Source organism: Homalodisca vitripennis, chromosome X, assembly GCF_021130785.1.
Source record: "Homalodisca vitripennis isolate AUS2020 chromosome X, UT_GWSS_2.1, whole genome shotgun sequence".
NCBI lineage: Eukaryota > Metazoa > Arthropoda > Insecta > Hemiptera > Cicadellidae > Homalodisca > Homalodisca vitripennis.
The window spans coordinates 89,788,471-89,803,970 of record NC_060215.1 but is presented as its reverse complement, the minus strand read 5'-3'; the positions used below and the strand labels follow the sequence as shown (position 1 = coordinate 89,803,970).

The 15,500-nt window shown below is 31.1% G+C and overlaps 1 protein-coding gene across 1 annotated transcript in view; it reads right to left on the bottom strand.

The window, feature by feature from the left end:
* LOC124369330 (CUE domain-containing protein 2) overlaps window positions 1-15,500 on the bottom strand; it is a 55,148-nt gene that overhangs the window by 30,767 nt on the left and 8,881 nt on the right. Inside the window, exons 2-4 of the mRNA XM_046827289.1 lie at window positions 14,907-14,990; window positions 4,420-4,631; window positions 2,988-3,157 (exon numbers count right to left, since the gene is read on the bottom strand). Coding sequence (XP_046683245.1) covers window positions 2,988-3,157; window positions 4,420-4,631; window positions 14,907-14,989 — 465 coding nt within the window. The 5' untranslated portion in view covers window position 14,990. The remainder of the gene's footprint in view (window positions 1-2,987; window positions 3,158-4,419; window positions 4,632-14,906; window positions 14,991-15,500) is intronic.

Below are 15,500 nucleotides of genomic sequence, written 5' to 3'. Positions count from 1 at the left end.
AAATAGAAATCTTCTACGTGCTAACAATATAATAGTTCTACAAAAATATAACTGTTTGACTGATTTTACACATTACCTCACTCAGCTTGAAGAAAAAATGAATTTTTGTCAAATAAGTTTACTAAAAAAATCTTTCATTTTAAACTAATAAATATACTAATAATCTCATGAATTGTTTAAACTTAATTTAACTTAACGTAACTTAATATAAATCCTAATTTAGTGAATTCCCATTAATTTTGAGAAGTCACTCTGGTGAAAGAGATTATGACATGTTGGATTTTAGTGTACAATGCATAAATAGAATCAATACCTAGATACGGAATGGTACTATGGGGATCCCAAAAAAATAGGACAATTTTTCTTGGCTCAAACAAGTGTTACCAGAATTCTTGAAAACAATCTCAGATTAACATGTTGTCCATTCTACACAAATTAAAATATTTTAATTTTCACAGAATTTAATATTTCTGAAATCACATAATTAGTATGATATACTGTACAGAATAATATTTCCAAGAAATATAATCATATCCATAATATATTCTTGATTTATCAGTAATTCTCTATTATACAGCAGTGTAAATATTTAATAAAATTCCTAAAAACAAACTATGTTAAATTATATGTCTTGATAAATCAGAAACTTGTCTAACATTCAGTGTAAGTACACTCTAATGAAACTTGTTTCATTTTGTTGATAACTGTTGGGGGGACATTTTAATTTTATATAAACAACAGTAACAGTAAAGAATTGTATAAAGAATCTATTTTATAATGTAAGTGATATTTATTTTTGTAAGTGAAAATTTATTTGAATTTTTTTATACTGATTGGAATTAAAACATTTATTTTGAGAAGAGTTATTTTTATATGAAAATATACTGATCAATATCATGCTGTGCCCGAAAAATATTATACAATTTGAATTTGTTAACTTAAGGTAAAAATTAAAGATAATAGAATGTTTTGGATTAAATCAACTAATTTTCTTTTCTTTGTATTACAATAATAATACTCCAGTAATAAAAAACATGTTTTGTATATCAGTCTTAAAGTACATTTTTTGGTCTAAAATTGTTAAATATATCTCAATAACAGATGTTATACACAATCAATCATCACATTAAAAAAGACTTCCGGGTAAACTAAATACTATATCCGTAATTGGTATAGGTTTACCAACTACAGAAAAAAAAACATATTAGAAACCACATATTTCAGTTTTTGTAGCACGTGTTGAATGTGACTGCTTGTAACATTCAACAATTATTTTATTGCAGTTATTTTTGTTGTGGTTATTGTTCCATAAATAAAGAACTTCAGGCAACAAAATTTAACTCTCACAACTTTTACAAATCAAAATAAAGGTAAAACTAACACATTTAAAATGAGGTGAAACTGTAAGAATCTTTCTTCATCTACTTGTGAAATTAAGTTAATCTACCTGCACTTTAACTCGTTAAATACAAGGGTTGTTCAGATGTAACAAATGTTTTCTGCCTATTACGGCAGTGGGCAGGGCTAGAGTCAAACATCTTGGTGTTAACAAGTTCCTACATTTGTATGCATCCAGCTGTGGTAGCATGCAGACCGTGCTCCTCCTACTTTGCTTTATAGATGTTATAATGTGTAATGCATTGAAAAATCTCACAGCTTGTCAGGTGACTTTAGTGATAGTTTCAGTCAGTAAAAAGCAACAAACCAATTGAAATTTATCACTATCTTTGTAATTTGCAACAAAAAGGAATATAATGAATGAAAGATGGGTGAGACAATAGTGCATTGATTTCAAAAATTACCACATCCATATTCATGATGACTGCAGTGGCCAGCCTAGCTTTGTAACTTTTAAATTGGTGATGAAAATCAAAGACTAGTTTCATAATTTTAAAGTTATGGAACTTTCCAAACATATTTCCAAGTTTGGTGCAATGTGCCAGGTGGTTTTCAAAAAATCCAAATAGAAGACCACATGTAATAAAGTGGTTGAAATCGCAGGTACAAAATTTTCAGAGACAGTATTGAAGGCACAGTATAATTGCTTTCATATGAATGGAGATTGAGTGAAAACAGCTTAAGAATGCATCTTTCAAATGTGTATATGATAGAATTTGTTCTTTTAAGTATATTTTGTTATTGTTATGTTGTAATTGTTAATTTTTTATTTCAAAACATTTGTTACTGCCTGGACAGCCTTTGTACATATAGGACACCAGTGATTTGAGTTGTAGTTAAACAACTATACTCACTGTGCGATTTGGTCACCAGTATGGAATTCCACTAAACTGAATGTTTTAGTCTCCTACTTACTGGTACAATATTGCAGGGTGCTTATAAAAAAGTTGCATTGTTTCACATTTAGTTGATGGCACTACAATTAATTATGAGTTTGGTTACTTTGCCTAGATTGGTATTTCAGTGAACATATGTAATATTTCACTACAAATGCTCCTATATAATTGATTACAATACAGCACAAGACTATTTGGATCTAATTATGACTTTTTATATTGATGATGCTCTTGCCACCAAAGACTGGTAATGTCGATGTTGCACACCTTATGTACATGTTTTGTGTTACAAGGAATATCTTACATTGAGAGCTTATTTTTGTTGGGTTTCAGCAAACAAGCAAAAAACTAATGATTATCATATAATTAACTTTGAAAATTATTTGTTAATAAGTAATGCATTTTGATTTATTTTACTTGCAAATTTATATCATGCATGACATGAAATAAACAATTTAGTCTGGTTTTACTTAGGAATTTAGTATATCATAAGATAGCTTTGTAGTTGTTACTAAACAAAGCTTAATTCAATATGTTTAATATTTCAATTGAGTTGACAATATAGCTCACTGCGTTCAATTGTTACATATACTAATGTGCAAAATACACTGTCATACAAAGAGGGATTCCAAATTTGTATACAATATATACTGTAAAATTTAGAAAAATTTTTAAAATATAGTAATACAATACCTCGACAGAATTGTAATCTCCGCTGCTGTCAGACCCATAGCTGCTGCCATCACTTGTCTCTGAGATTTGGTGCTTCCTAGTAGATTTCAGGGGAATGGACTCATCCAGTGAGCTGGCCAAGGTCAGAGGTCGTAGCAGATCAGCCACATCTCGCTCCTGATGAGTCTTACCTGCAGGCAAGAACAGACACTTACTGTCGAACACACACACACACACACACACACACACACACACACAATTACTGGTTTCTTATTGGTCCAATACTAATGTGGAGCATAATCTTAGATCTAGTGTTATGTCAGAAGTTCAAAATGATCACACTGTTTTCAGCACTATGAAAGCTTATTTTTAAACCCCAAAAAATTAGTCCTGCTAGGATCGTATATGTTGTTATAGATAGTTTCTTGTCAAAAATGTTGATTACTGTAGCAATGTAATACAACATGTTGATTGAGTGTGAAAACAAATTGTTATCAAGAGTGGAATGAAATATTTTTTGTAAAATATTTTTATCCAAATATTATTATACCAAAAAGTATTCACATGTATGTGTGTTTGTACCTAACATTAAAACAAGCAACTGGCATACTATTTATAGTTATTACAATTGATCATTATTATGTAGTTATTAATGTCATTTATCTATCACATAATATTATATGTATGTTTGTGAGTTTTATAATAATGTGGGTTAATATATTTTATCATACGTTACATTTTTCTCTAAATCATCTGACATATTTATTTACTGCTGAAATTCATATGTTTAACAAATCACTTTTTTTCCAAAGAAAAACCTATTCACACTGGCATAAAGATCAACGATATTTTTCCTCTTGGATTTTTCTTAGCACCCATATGTTTAAAAGATTACATATTTTTAACTATTTTATAGAACTAACAGAGCAAACCACAATATAACATTGTGAATAGTGGTAAGGTAACAGTAAATTGTAAAACCAAGAGCAGAAGGGTATATCTTAATCCTCAAACTCATTATCTTAATAGAATATTTGGGTGATTTTCTTAGTTATTATGCTTAGGCCCCTGTTGTCATAACTATCATCAAAGTTTTCCAGTTAACTATGTGTCAAAACATTCACACAAGTTCACACAATCACATTTTTGAAAAATATCAGCCTCTCTGTGGACTGAAATCTTCTGTTTTATGAGCAAGCATTATTACACAAATACCTGTAATTACCAAGTTCATATAATGCAATATATACAATAGGCTTTGTCTGTAATGTTGGCATTGTCAATTATTTGTACACATTTTTAAAACAATAAAAATTATTATTTGTTTGATGTGTTCTTGAAGTTGAATATTTTTGTAAGTTAAAACATTTTTACTAGTTGAAGTTTCCATCTTTGTTTATGTCTTAAGTATATGAATGTGCCTGAAGTAATGCGTGTACATCATTCAACTTACCGTCTTCCTTGACTTTTCGAAGCATTGCTTCCAACTCAAACATCCATAAGCACACTTGTGGCAGCCTGATGGCAGCAAAGTCTGGGACATAGGCTGCCATCATTTCACAAAAACCTTCAGCGTCAAACGCATCCTCTACTTCACCACTGTTTTCTTCTCCAAGCTCCTCAAGAATGCTCACCACATAATTCAACACAATTTCATCAATCGAGCTGAAAATAGAAAATATCTATAAAGTTGCACTGATTTTTTGACCAAGCCAAATTACATTGAGTACCGGTCATAAATTGAATAATACTCATGATGCAACATTATGTTCTACAGGTGTTTTTTTTATAAATAGGTAATAATGAAACACATAAACCAAAAAAGTAGTGACTGATACAAACGATTATGCTTATAAAAAAATTATTATCCAAAAATGTTTAGTACTCATTTCTCCTATTGTATACAAAATCAAGTTCTTATCAACATTTACATCTCTTGCAGCTTTAGCTCATTGGAACACCAGCAATGCCTACAACTCTTTTAAAACAAAATCAAAATAATAAATTAATTTGTTTAACAATTTTCTTGATTCAACCTAACTTAGTTAAAATTTCATTAATACGTATTAACCTAGGCAAAGTAAAATTTATAGTTCTTAGGCATAACCATCCATATTGATATGAGGATCAAGCAGCTTGTGTGTAGGCTATAATTATTATTGTAAGTAATTCCAATACCAAAGCTAATAAAATGAGGGTAGTATTCAGAGGCACTGCAAAGAAAAAGTTGTTTCACATAAATTTATAATCAATGGTGTCTTTATTTCAAAAATTCTTAAGCTTCAAACTTAGTAAAAAGTTGTCTCCTGAACGTGTCTGAACTTATTACATAGAAAATAACATAGCTAATGTTAACCAATACTAAAATATTAATTTATTACACAAGTACTCAGCCTATCCTTTCGTCCTGCAAAACCACTGTTCGTTACACATCCATAGTTACTAAATGTCTACCAGTCGTGGGCTGTCTCAATTGGCCCTTGCTCCCAGCCGCGGTGGTTTATCTCCTGGAGTACATGTTAGGTTAATATCGTGGCTCTACATGAATGCTCCTGACTGTTACCTGATCCAAAGCAGTGGTGACGCCACAAAGGTGAAAATCCTCTGAAAAAGTAAAAAAGCTAAACTTTTCTTCTTAACAACTGAAGTATTGCTAGAACGCAAATGTAAAGTGAATTATGAAATTAGTCAATTGTTTCTTTGCACAAACACTAAAACTTTAATCTAACTACATAGTTTTTACTCTGAAGAGTAGTCCCACCTGCCTTATCTCTATTCTCAATCTCTGAATAACCTACACTAGTTAATCATGAGGTTTATCCTTGACTGTAGTTTTCAATAGTTTCACTTTGCACTCATTGTATGTAAATGAGATTTGAAATAGCGAATCTAAATTGCTTATTGCTCGAAGAAGCAATACAAATTTGCTTCACTCCTTGTTACTCTTTGTTCTGTAATGAAATGGCCAAATTTGTGAAGTCAATTGTCATGGACAAAAACAATTCAAAATTATAAAACAAAACACTCAAATCACATTTATCTTTTCATAAAAATAACTTATCTTGGTCAAAAGAGGCAAATCTACTAATGCATTAAATGTTAAATGTTGCACAACTTAAGGTCCCAAGTTACTTGACAATATGTGCTGAGTCCATCAGCTAATATGAGCCATATAAGTCAGCTATGCCTTTCATGTGTCAAGCACACCCAAGAGCCGGATGTACTAGTAGTTAGTGTTTTAAATATATTTATTGGCTATTGAGAACAAGACACTCAAAAATTCATCCTATATCATAAAATTTTTGTAAGTATAAAATTTACAATAACAACTAAACAGTATTTGGATTAACAATATCTTTAAAACACAGTTTTATAACAAACAAAAATTAATAAAAGGATTGAAGTTTAAAATTGTTCTCGTAGGATAAACCTCAAGGTCTGATACAGCCAGTCTTCTAATACAGCCAGCTCTTAAGGACGAAGACTGTGTTGTGTCTGGTCCAGATTCTTCGTAACTAATCAAAGTATTAATTAGGTTAAACATACACAAATGTTTAATGTTAGTTTTAACGTTGATTGTTTATCTGTATGAAAAACTTTTAATTGCAAACAAACACTCTTATTAAAACATCACTCTTTCTACTACTTGACTAATTTAAAGAAAACTATTCATATAGCTGAAATAAATCTAGATGATGATTTAGCACATGTGTTTTTTGCTCTTAAATTACAAATTATATCTTATTTATTGGTAAGAGAGAGATGTTTATTAAGCTTTGGAGAATTCTAAAGTGACTTTATTTTGTTGTAACAAACTTTTCATTTTATGTTTCTAGCTTGGGTTTCAGCTACTCCTCTTCATGCATAAGTTATTAAAATGTTGAGAAAAATTGTAATTTTGTTTTCCTTCTTAAATAGACTTAATTAAAAATGGTCTTTAAAACTAAAATATATTTATAAAAAAAACACATGCAAAGCATTACATATTTATGTTATAAACATATACAAATATATCACATGTTTTATGATTATATCATTCAATAAAATTTAAAATCTTTTTTACATTTACTAACAATTCTTTAAAACTCTTAAAAGCTATAGCCATAAGAATATCATATTTAAATGGAAAAATTCCACACTGTATAGGCATAAATAAAACCATATTTCTTACATTGGAATCAGGCCTTTTCTTGCAATTTGTGTATAAACTAATTTCTAATCCATTAACCTGGTCATATTAAAATCATCATTGGTAAATTCCAAGTATTAGCAATTAAATCATTATCCGAGCAAAAAATATCCAAGAAAAATAAAATAAGTGAAATTACACCAACCACTCATACGGCTGGGTTAATATCTCTTACTGTATACTGGTGTCATTTGTCACTTGCTTCTTTGTAGTTCATTTTGATCATATCAGTAAAGTTAAGATATATTTAATAAATATAATAAATGAATAACACAGAAAATAATTTTTCTTGACCAGATAAAATTTTGTTATTTACCTGGAAAAGATCATTAGAATACCAAAATTATGTTTTAATGACAACAGAAAAGCTGAACTACTAGGAAAAACTACTGCATGGTTGCATTGTGCTGTAGGAAGTTTGATATGGCTTTATAACAGCCATGAAGTAAACTACATGAGCTAGAAGTAACTTGAAGTACCTTTTTCTACAATAGGTATATTTATTTATTAAGCTGTGTCAATTGGAACCACCATGCACAAAGAGACTAAACTAGCTGTTCTGAAAAGGAGACTCCCATTTTACCTTTTCTCGGATGTTTTGCTTAGTATTAAGCAAGAGATTGCTGTCAATCCTCATTGTTTTATTTACTATAAGTGTCCTTATATATTACAGGTATGATATTACTTAGTACCAAAGACCACAGTGACGTCATGGTACTTTTTAAGTAAAAGGTTTTATGTATAAGATTATTTACAATAATACTATGAACATAATGCTGAAATGTCTGTTTAATCCAGTTATCAGTGTTAATACCACACTCATCAGTAGTTCATGCCCTTCAGGATTTGGTATTAGCAACAATGTTGATTAACAGTTACAAAACAGTGCCTTTTATCTCTCCATTATTAACTGCAGGTGTGCTGTTGTAGCTCGTTCTTTGTTTGTTGATTCAGTTGTTTTTCTGAGTCACACTCATCAGTAGTTCATGCCCTTCAGGATTTGGTATTAGCAACAATGTTGATTAACAGTTACAAAACAGTGCCTTTTATCTCTCCATTATTAACTACAGGTGTGCTGTTGTAGCTCGTTCTTTGTTTGTTGATTCAGTTGTTTTTCTGAGTCACACTCATCAGTAGTTCATGCCCTTCAGGATTTGGTATTAGCAACAATGTTGATTAACAGTTACAAAACAGTGCCTTTTATCTCTCCATTATTAACTACAGGTGTGCTGTTGTAGCTCGTTCTTTGTTTGTTGATTCAGTTGTTTTTCTGAGTCACACTCATCAGTAGTTCATGCCCTTCAGGATTTGGTATTAGCAACAATGTTGATTAACAGTTACAAAACAGTGCCTTTTATCTCTCCATTATTAACTACAGGTGTGCTGTTGTAGCTCGTTCTTTGTTTGTTGATTCAGTTGTTTTTCTGAGTCACACTCATCAGTAGTTCATGCCCTTCAGGATTTGGTATTAGCAACAATGTTGATTAACAGTTACAAAACAGTGCCTTTTATCTCTCCATTATTAACTACAGGTGTGCTGTTGTAGCTCGTTCTTTGTTTGTTGATTCAGTTGTTTTTCTGAGTCACAGCAATATGAATTTTGGAAGAAATCTACTGGTTTCATATAATGCTACTGGTGGTCTTAATTTTTGTTAATAAAAATTAAGCATGACAAATTTTTAAAGCTGTTGACTACTAAACTGAATAAAAATTTTGCTTGATTTTCTTAGGACTTTCCCTCTTAAAACAAACTCTGAAATAAAGGATACACTTTTAATGAAACTTCCTCACCTGTCAATATCAAAACTAAATTTTGCTCCGAATTTGGTAACAAGATCACGTCAAACAAAAAGTTTTAAAAGCAAAATGAATATAAGACGTGCAGGTTATTAATCTGAAATCTACATGAAAATTGTTAACTCTTAAATCAACAAGCATCTATTTTTGAGATCCACTTTGGCTCTTGCATATCTTATTATAAATACTAGTAATCAGGATCAGATTATAGCTCATTCAACAATAAAACATAGTTAAAATACATTCATGTCAATAATTAAATATACATAATCAGTAAAATAAAAAAATACAGTACATTTATTTTCACTGAAATAATTATTACTAATAATTTGCACTAATCATTCTAAAACACTACATTATTACATCAATCAGCTCCAATTAAAAATCCATTCATATGAGTACAATGAATTTTCCTACAAGTGTGCTTCTGTAGTTTCTAGGTTAATTTAAATTTTCCTCTTTTTTAACGTTAATTGGAATTTATTGCACTAATTTGATTCCCATGTAAAAGGTACAATTATGTAATTGTTTCTTTTAAACATATTCATAACCAAGAGTCACATATATCCAGCGTTAGGTTTATTCCCACAGACAACAAAAATAATTATGTTAATATACTAAATAATTACCCCAAATGTATGTTTAAATAAATAAAGGTTTTAAAACAAATCCTGCATGGGCTTGATAATTCCTGAACGATTACAGGTAAAGCAATAAAACTTGGTGCATCATTACTGCACCTATAAATCTACTTTTAGAAGTAACTACCATTTTTTTTTTTATGTCAGGGGGATGGCACGCAAGGAGTCAGAAGGAAATTTTAAATTATAACATAGGAAAAATAATACATCACATTAAATTGTTCTATTAGTAGAGTAAAATGCCGCAAATTTGACCAGAAAAGTTCACTTTAAAAAAAATTACGTTGGTTTAAAGTTTGAAACATTTACAAGGTATTTCTTGTCATAGATGGTTTAATATTCTTGTCTTGGCTCAAGTTGTGAAAATTAAACTTAGTAAATGAATACTGGACTTAGGAAATAGTTTTTAAGGTAGTTATTGACACTTCACATCCAAACAAGGATGGTCTACAAGTATATCGGCAAATTTCTTTAACATAAGCATAGCCGAAAATGTACATTATTTTAAACGAACAATATTTGATGTTCTATTTTAAGATTTCTTTCTGACTACTTGCGGACTATTCCTCTAATGCACCAAAAAATTGTGGTTACTTCAAAAAGTAGATTTATAGGTACAGTAATGATGTGCCAAATTTTATTGCTTTACCTGTAATCGTTCGGGAACTATCAAGCCCATTTAAGACAATTTTTACACCCTTTGTGTGTGTGTGTGTGTATATATATATATATATATATATATATATATATACTTTTTAATGCTTTTATTTTAGCTTTTCAAAGTACCAAACATTTGGATGGCTTGGTTCAAATTAAAAATATAACATTTGTAGTGTGGCCCAAATGACACACATTCCAATTTCCATTTATAAATATAAATGACAAAAATAAATAAATAATGATATATTGATCAATCAAAATCATTATTATTGTTAAACATTTCTGATTTTGTCATCAAAAGGAAAGACTAGTACACCTGATATTACAAAATGTACAAAAACAACAATTTTACAAACTGTAGTAAGATATTACTAATTGTCAGATCCACAGGAAAAACAAGTCACAGGTGTTACAGACATCACTTAGACTAGACATCACGGAGAGTTTTAATGTTTCAAATAGATCAGTGTTTTGAAACATGCTACTGATTGACAAAAGGACAATGACGCATATCATCAATTTATACTTTAATAAGACCATACATTGCAAATGTACTATAAATTTAAAGCAAAGTAAAGGTCTTAAAATTAAATTGGAGTTTCCAGTTTGATAACAATTACAGGTGTAGATACTGATGATCCTCTTTGTAATATTCATTGTTTATAAAATGTAAATATTATTTTAAAATACTTGAATCAGTAAACACAATCTCTTTTCTTAAATGTAACATAATGCAAATTGATTTTTTTACAAATATTTTGACAAGGTTAGATTTGGAAGTGACCCCTATAGATAGATTCCGTAATTTACATGACACTGTACGAATGAGTAATAAATCAATATAAATTTGGATATTGCAAATTTTAGACATTCTGTACAAAACATAGATGATACCAGAGGACATCAAACTGTACACGAGAATGCCAGATCCAGTTTTATCTAATAATGAACCTGAATATTGTGTGTATAATTTACTTTTAATGCAAAAATTACGATTACCGATGTGATGTAAGACCGTCTTGAAAACTGTTTGAAATTTGTTTTCTTTGGGTTGATGTGTAGTTTATGTAAAAAATTAATTTGTCACACCCAAATTAATACATGCATCGATTTCAAACTCTTTCTGATTTTTGGCAGTGACTACATAGTTTGCATCACTAGCAAATAACCAAACCTTAGGTATTAATGTTAGTAAGCTAATGTTAGAACAATTATTGTAGCTTTATAGATGCCATATAACACCCATTGATTTTCCTTCCACAACTTTTCCTCCAACACTACATGAAAAACTCATATTGAATGAAGTTTAGCTGTCTTATTTTGGCCAAGTGGACATATCCAGTACAGTGAACGTTTCCTAAAATATATACAGCTTTGAATTAACACGGTAGTCTCCGATGTGCAGAAATTTAGCAGTTGAAATAATTTAATAACACAACATTGGAATATCAGACATTGTTTTGCAGTGATTCAAATGGCAAATAGTGACTAGCATGCATTGGCAATAGCCCATTGGCAAGTCTTTAAGCAGTGCTAACATTTCCTACCAGCAACTCCTAATAATAACCTTTAATTTTAATATACATTAACATGACAGTGAGAGGTCCGTATGTAAGTTTGCTATTCTAAACAGAATCTAAAATGGCTCTTGGATATTGATAAACAAAATTTACTATGTTTTCCTCAAAATGTGTGTAATACAAGACCCAAGACCAAGAATCAGGAAATCAAGAATTTTATTGCCATTGACAACTTTACATTGAATAGGCAGTCAACTTATTTTTCTGTAAAACAATTGATTTTAGTATTGAGAAATAAAAAAACAAAAATCAATAGTTATAGCACAATGAAAACTATTACAAATATTAAGAATAGTTAATTTAATAAGCCAATTATATATATTATTTTTGAAGAGTCTAAAACTAACATATTTGGCACTATCAGGCAGCCTATTAAGTCAAAGTCAAATCATCTTTATTTACATAAACTTCAAGTTTAGTAATTGTGTCAACAAATAAAGGTTTATGTCTAGTTGTCTTGTGGCCTTAGGTCCTCCTTCCGTAGAATTCTTTTAGCGAGTAAAATGGTCGATCCAGTAGCCAGTTCTTGAGGGTTTGTCTGAAGTGTTTCCGGTCCATCTTTTTCAAGTCTTCAGGAAGTGCGTTCCACATCTTGGCGCCAGCATAGCTTGGACTCTTTTCAGTTGCTGTGAGCTTATGGCGAGGCAGGCAGTAATCAGATGTATGTCTTATGTTATATTGATGCATCTGTGCATAGGTTCTTGCTGCCTCTGGTGCTTTGATGTGAACATGCATCACAGCTTCTAGGATGTATAAATTTACTACCGTTAGTATTCTAAGTTGTTTGAAGGAATCCCTGCATGTTTCCCTGTATTGAAGACTTCCCAGAATTCTTATAGCTCGTTTTTGCAGCACCAGTAACCATTGTATGTTTCCTGCTGTGGTGCCTCCCCATATGATGATTCCATATCGGAGGTGTGTCTCAAGCAGTGCATAGTAGGCAACTTTTGCTGTAACTAAGTCACCTATGCTTTTCACTCGCCTTATTACATATAGTGCTGTGCTGATTTTTTTGCACACAGAATCAATGTGTGGAGTCCATGACAGTTTAGTTTGAAAGAGGTACCAGTTTTAGCCAGTCTGTGAGGACTTGTATATTAAGTTTACCTCCACCTCTAGTATTATACTGGTGAATATCATTTATAGTTAGAAAATTCTGTAAATTCATTTTGGTATATAATAAATAGTACCCGAAAAACATACAAATTTACAACTGTGGGGATTTTGAGTCGAATGAAAAGTGGCTTACAGTGAGTGAGCAAACCCACTCCTGCAATGTTACGGACTACCTTTTTCTGTAATAAAAGAATATCATTTACACACGGAGAATAGCCCCAAGCTAGTATACCATACAGCATATATGATTGAAACAGACCAAAATATGACATTCTTAAAAATTCCAAGCTTACAAAATTTTTCAATTTCCCTAGTAGGTAATTTACTCTTTATATTTTTTTAACAAACCATTTCAATATGCAGGGACCATTGCAATTTAGAATCTATATGAAATCCTAGAAGCTTGACAGATTCCATGTTAATTTCTTGCTTAAGGCTTAGAGTTAGGTATTGTGTTTTTTGAGGATTAGAAGAGTTTATTAGAATAAAACCAGCAAAGAGCCTGCTCTTCTGCTTAATTAGTGATATGTTTTAAATAATTAAGAGTTTTGTGATGGGCCATTAAAGTGGTGTCATCAGCATAATCGAATGTACATTTAAATTTTGAGGTAAAACATTTATATATACTAAGAAAAAGAAGGGGCCTAGAACAGAGTCTTGAGGCACATCTGTCTCAATGGGTTTTACAGATGAACTTTTATTTTTTACTGAAACAAATTGACTCCTATTAGTTAGATATGACTGAATAATTTTTAATGAGCTATCCTCAATACCGTAAAAGTTTAGTTTATTTAACAGAATATTAAATGGAACACTATCAAAAGCCTTACTATATCACGACCCGGAAAGACTGCCCCCAGGGGGGAGTTCTGTCTCCACTCCTGTGGGCGATGGTGGTAGATGATCTTGGCAAAGCAGAGAAGAGGGGAACAAGGCTACTATGTTATGCGGACGACCTAGTGCTTATGATCAAAGGAAAAAAACAAAGTCACGCTGGAACGCCTAATACAAGAAGAATTAAACCTCATAAGCAACTGGTGTCATGGGGAAGGTCTACGGATCAACCCATCTAAAACAAATATGATAACCTTTACCAGGAAAAGAAAGTTCCAGCTTACACAACCTGTCCTGGAAGGAATCAGTATAAACCAAACAAAAGAAGTGAAATACCTGGGTATAATCCTGGATGGATTGGTTTCTAAATTTAGTGTTTCAGGGAGCCTGTTAATGAGTTTGATCCCAGCTTAAGAAGGGAACGTTCAAAACTGTTGTTCTATGCTGTCGGGCTTGAAAGTGCTCCCGAGCTCTTGTCTCGTATCTATGTATATCACTGCCCTGTGTCAATATACACTTAAATTGACAGTAAAATGAAGTCTATAAAATGTAAAAGCTGGGTAGAGTTAAAACAGTTAAGCTCCCTGAAGGCACTTCGACATGACTCTCTGTTGTTCAATGTTGCGATGATTTGAATATCAAACGTACAAACCTTTGATAAATTTCAAAGGACAAAAAGAGTTCCAGATGCCAATTTAGAACATACACTTTCAATGTGAACTTTTGAGGTTAACCATTTATCTAGATGTATTCTTAGAAATTTAGCAGAATTAGTTTCCTCCAGAATAATGTTATCCACCATTACTATTGTAGTTACATAAGTATTCAACCCACGTACACAAAAGTTGATGTAATTTATCTTTTCATGATTAGTTTTTGCAGGAATTGAGATCAATAAAGGTTTGAACTTCTTTAGAGATTCAGCCCGAAAAAAGAGAGTCGTGTCATCTTCGTATTGAATGATTTTCCAATCTTGGCTAACACAAATTTGTGGCAGATTGTTGCTCGTTCATGTTTTGCAATAACAAGGCAACGCTCAAGATGGCATGAAAACATCGATCATTGATTATAGGTTCATTCTTTCTACACTACAACATCAAAAGCTACTCTTGTGTGGTCTCACCTTATTTGAGCAGTGGGTAAATGTTCTTGCATGAATTGAAATAGTGATTCCTTGACAATTGACTCAGTTGATTGTCCGCTCATCCTGGAAAAGAATGTTTTGTAAAAAAAGCCTAGAAAAAAATGTATTACAGAGGTCTCTTTAAAGTTTTTCCTGGTTATCTCTGGTCCTTTGTGGTTAAACTTGTTTAAGACATTAATTGGTTTCTTGATAATCAACTGTAATGAAAGCAACATTTTGTAAACATTTAAAAATTATACAGTAAACACTTAAACTGGTTGGTTGGATAAATTCGATTTAAATCCATCCAACATTGATTGCTTGATTTATTTATTATTCTTATCCCTAACTTCGCCTGGTAAAATAAGACATCCTTACTTTACTTTATTTTTCTTGATTATTAAATGGCTATTTTCTATCAAAAGGTTGAATGTTTGTGATTTGTTATAATGAACATTTTTAGACATAAAGTATTCTTCCATTCATAAAAAAAATTTGAAGATCTAACATATTGCACAATGCAGTTCAATGTTAATCCATTAGATCACAATTTACTACTGATTATTTGTGCTGCACTTCAGTGTATAATTGGAC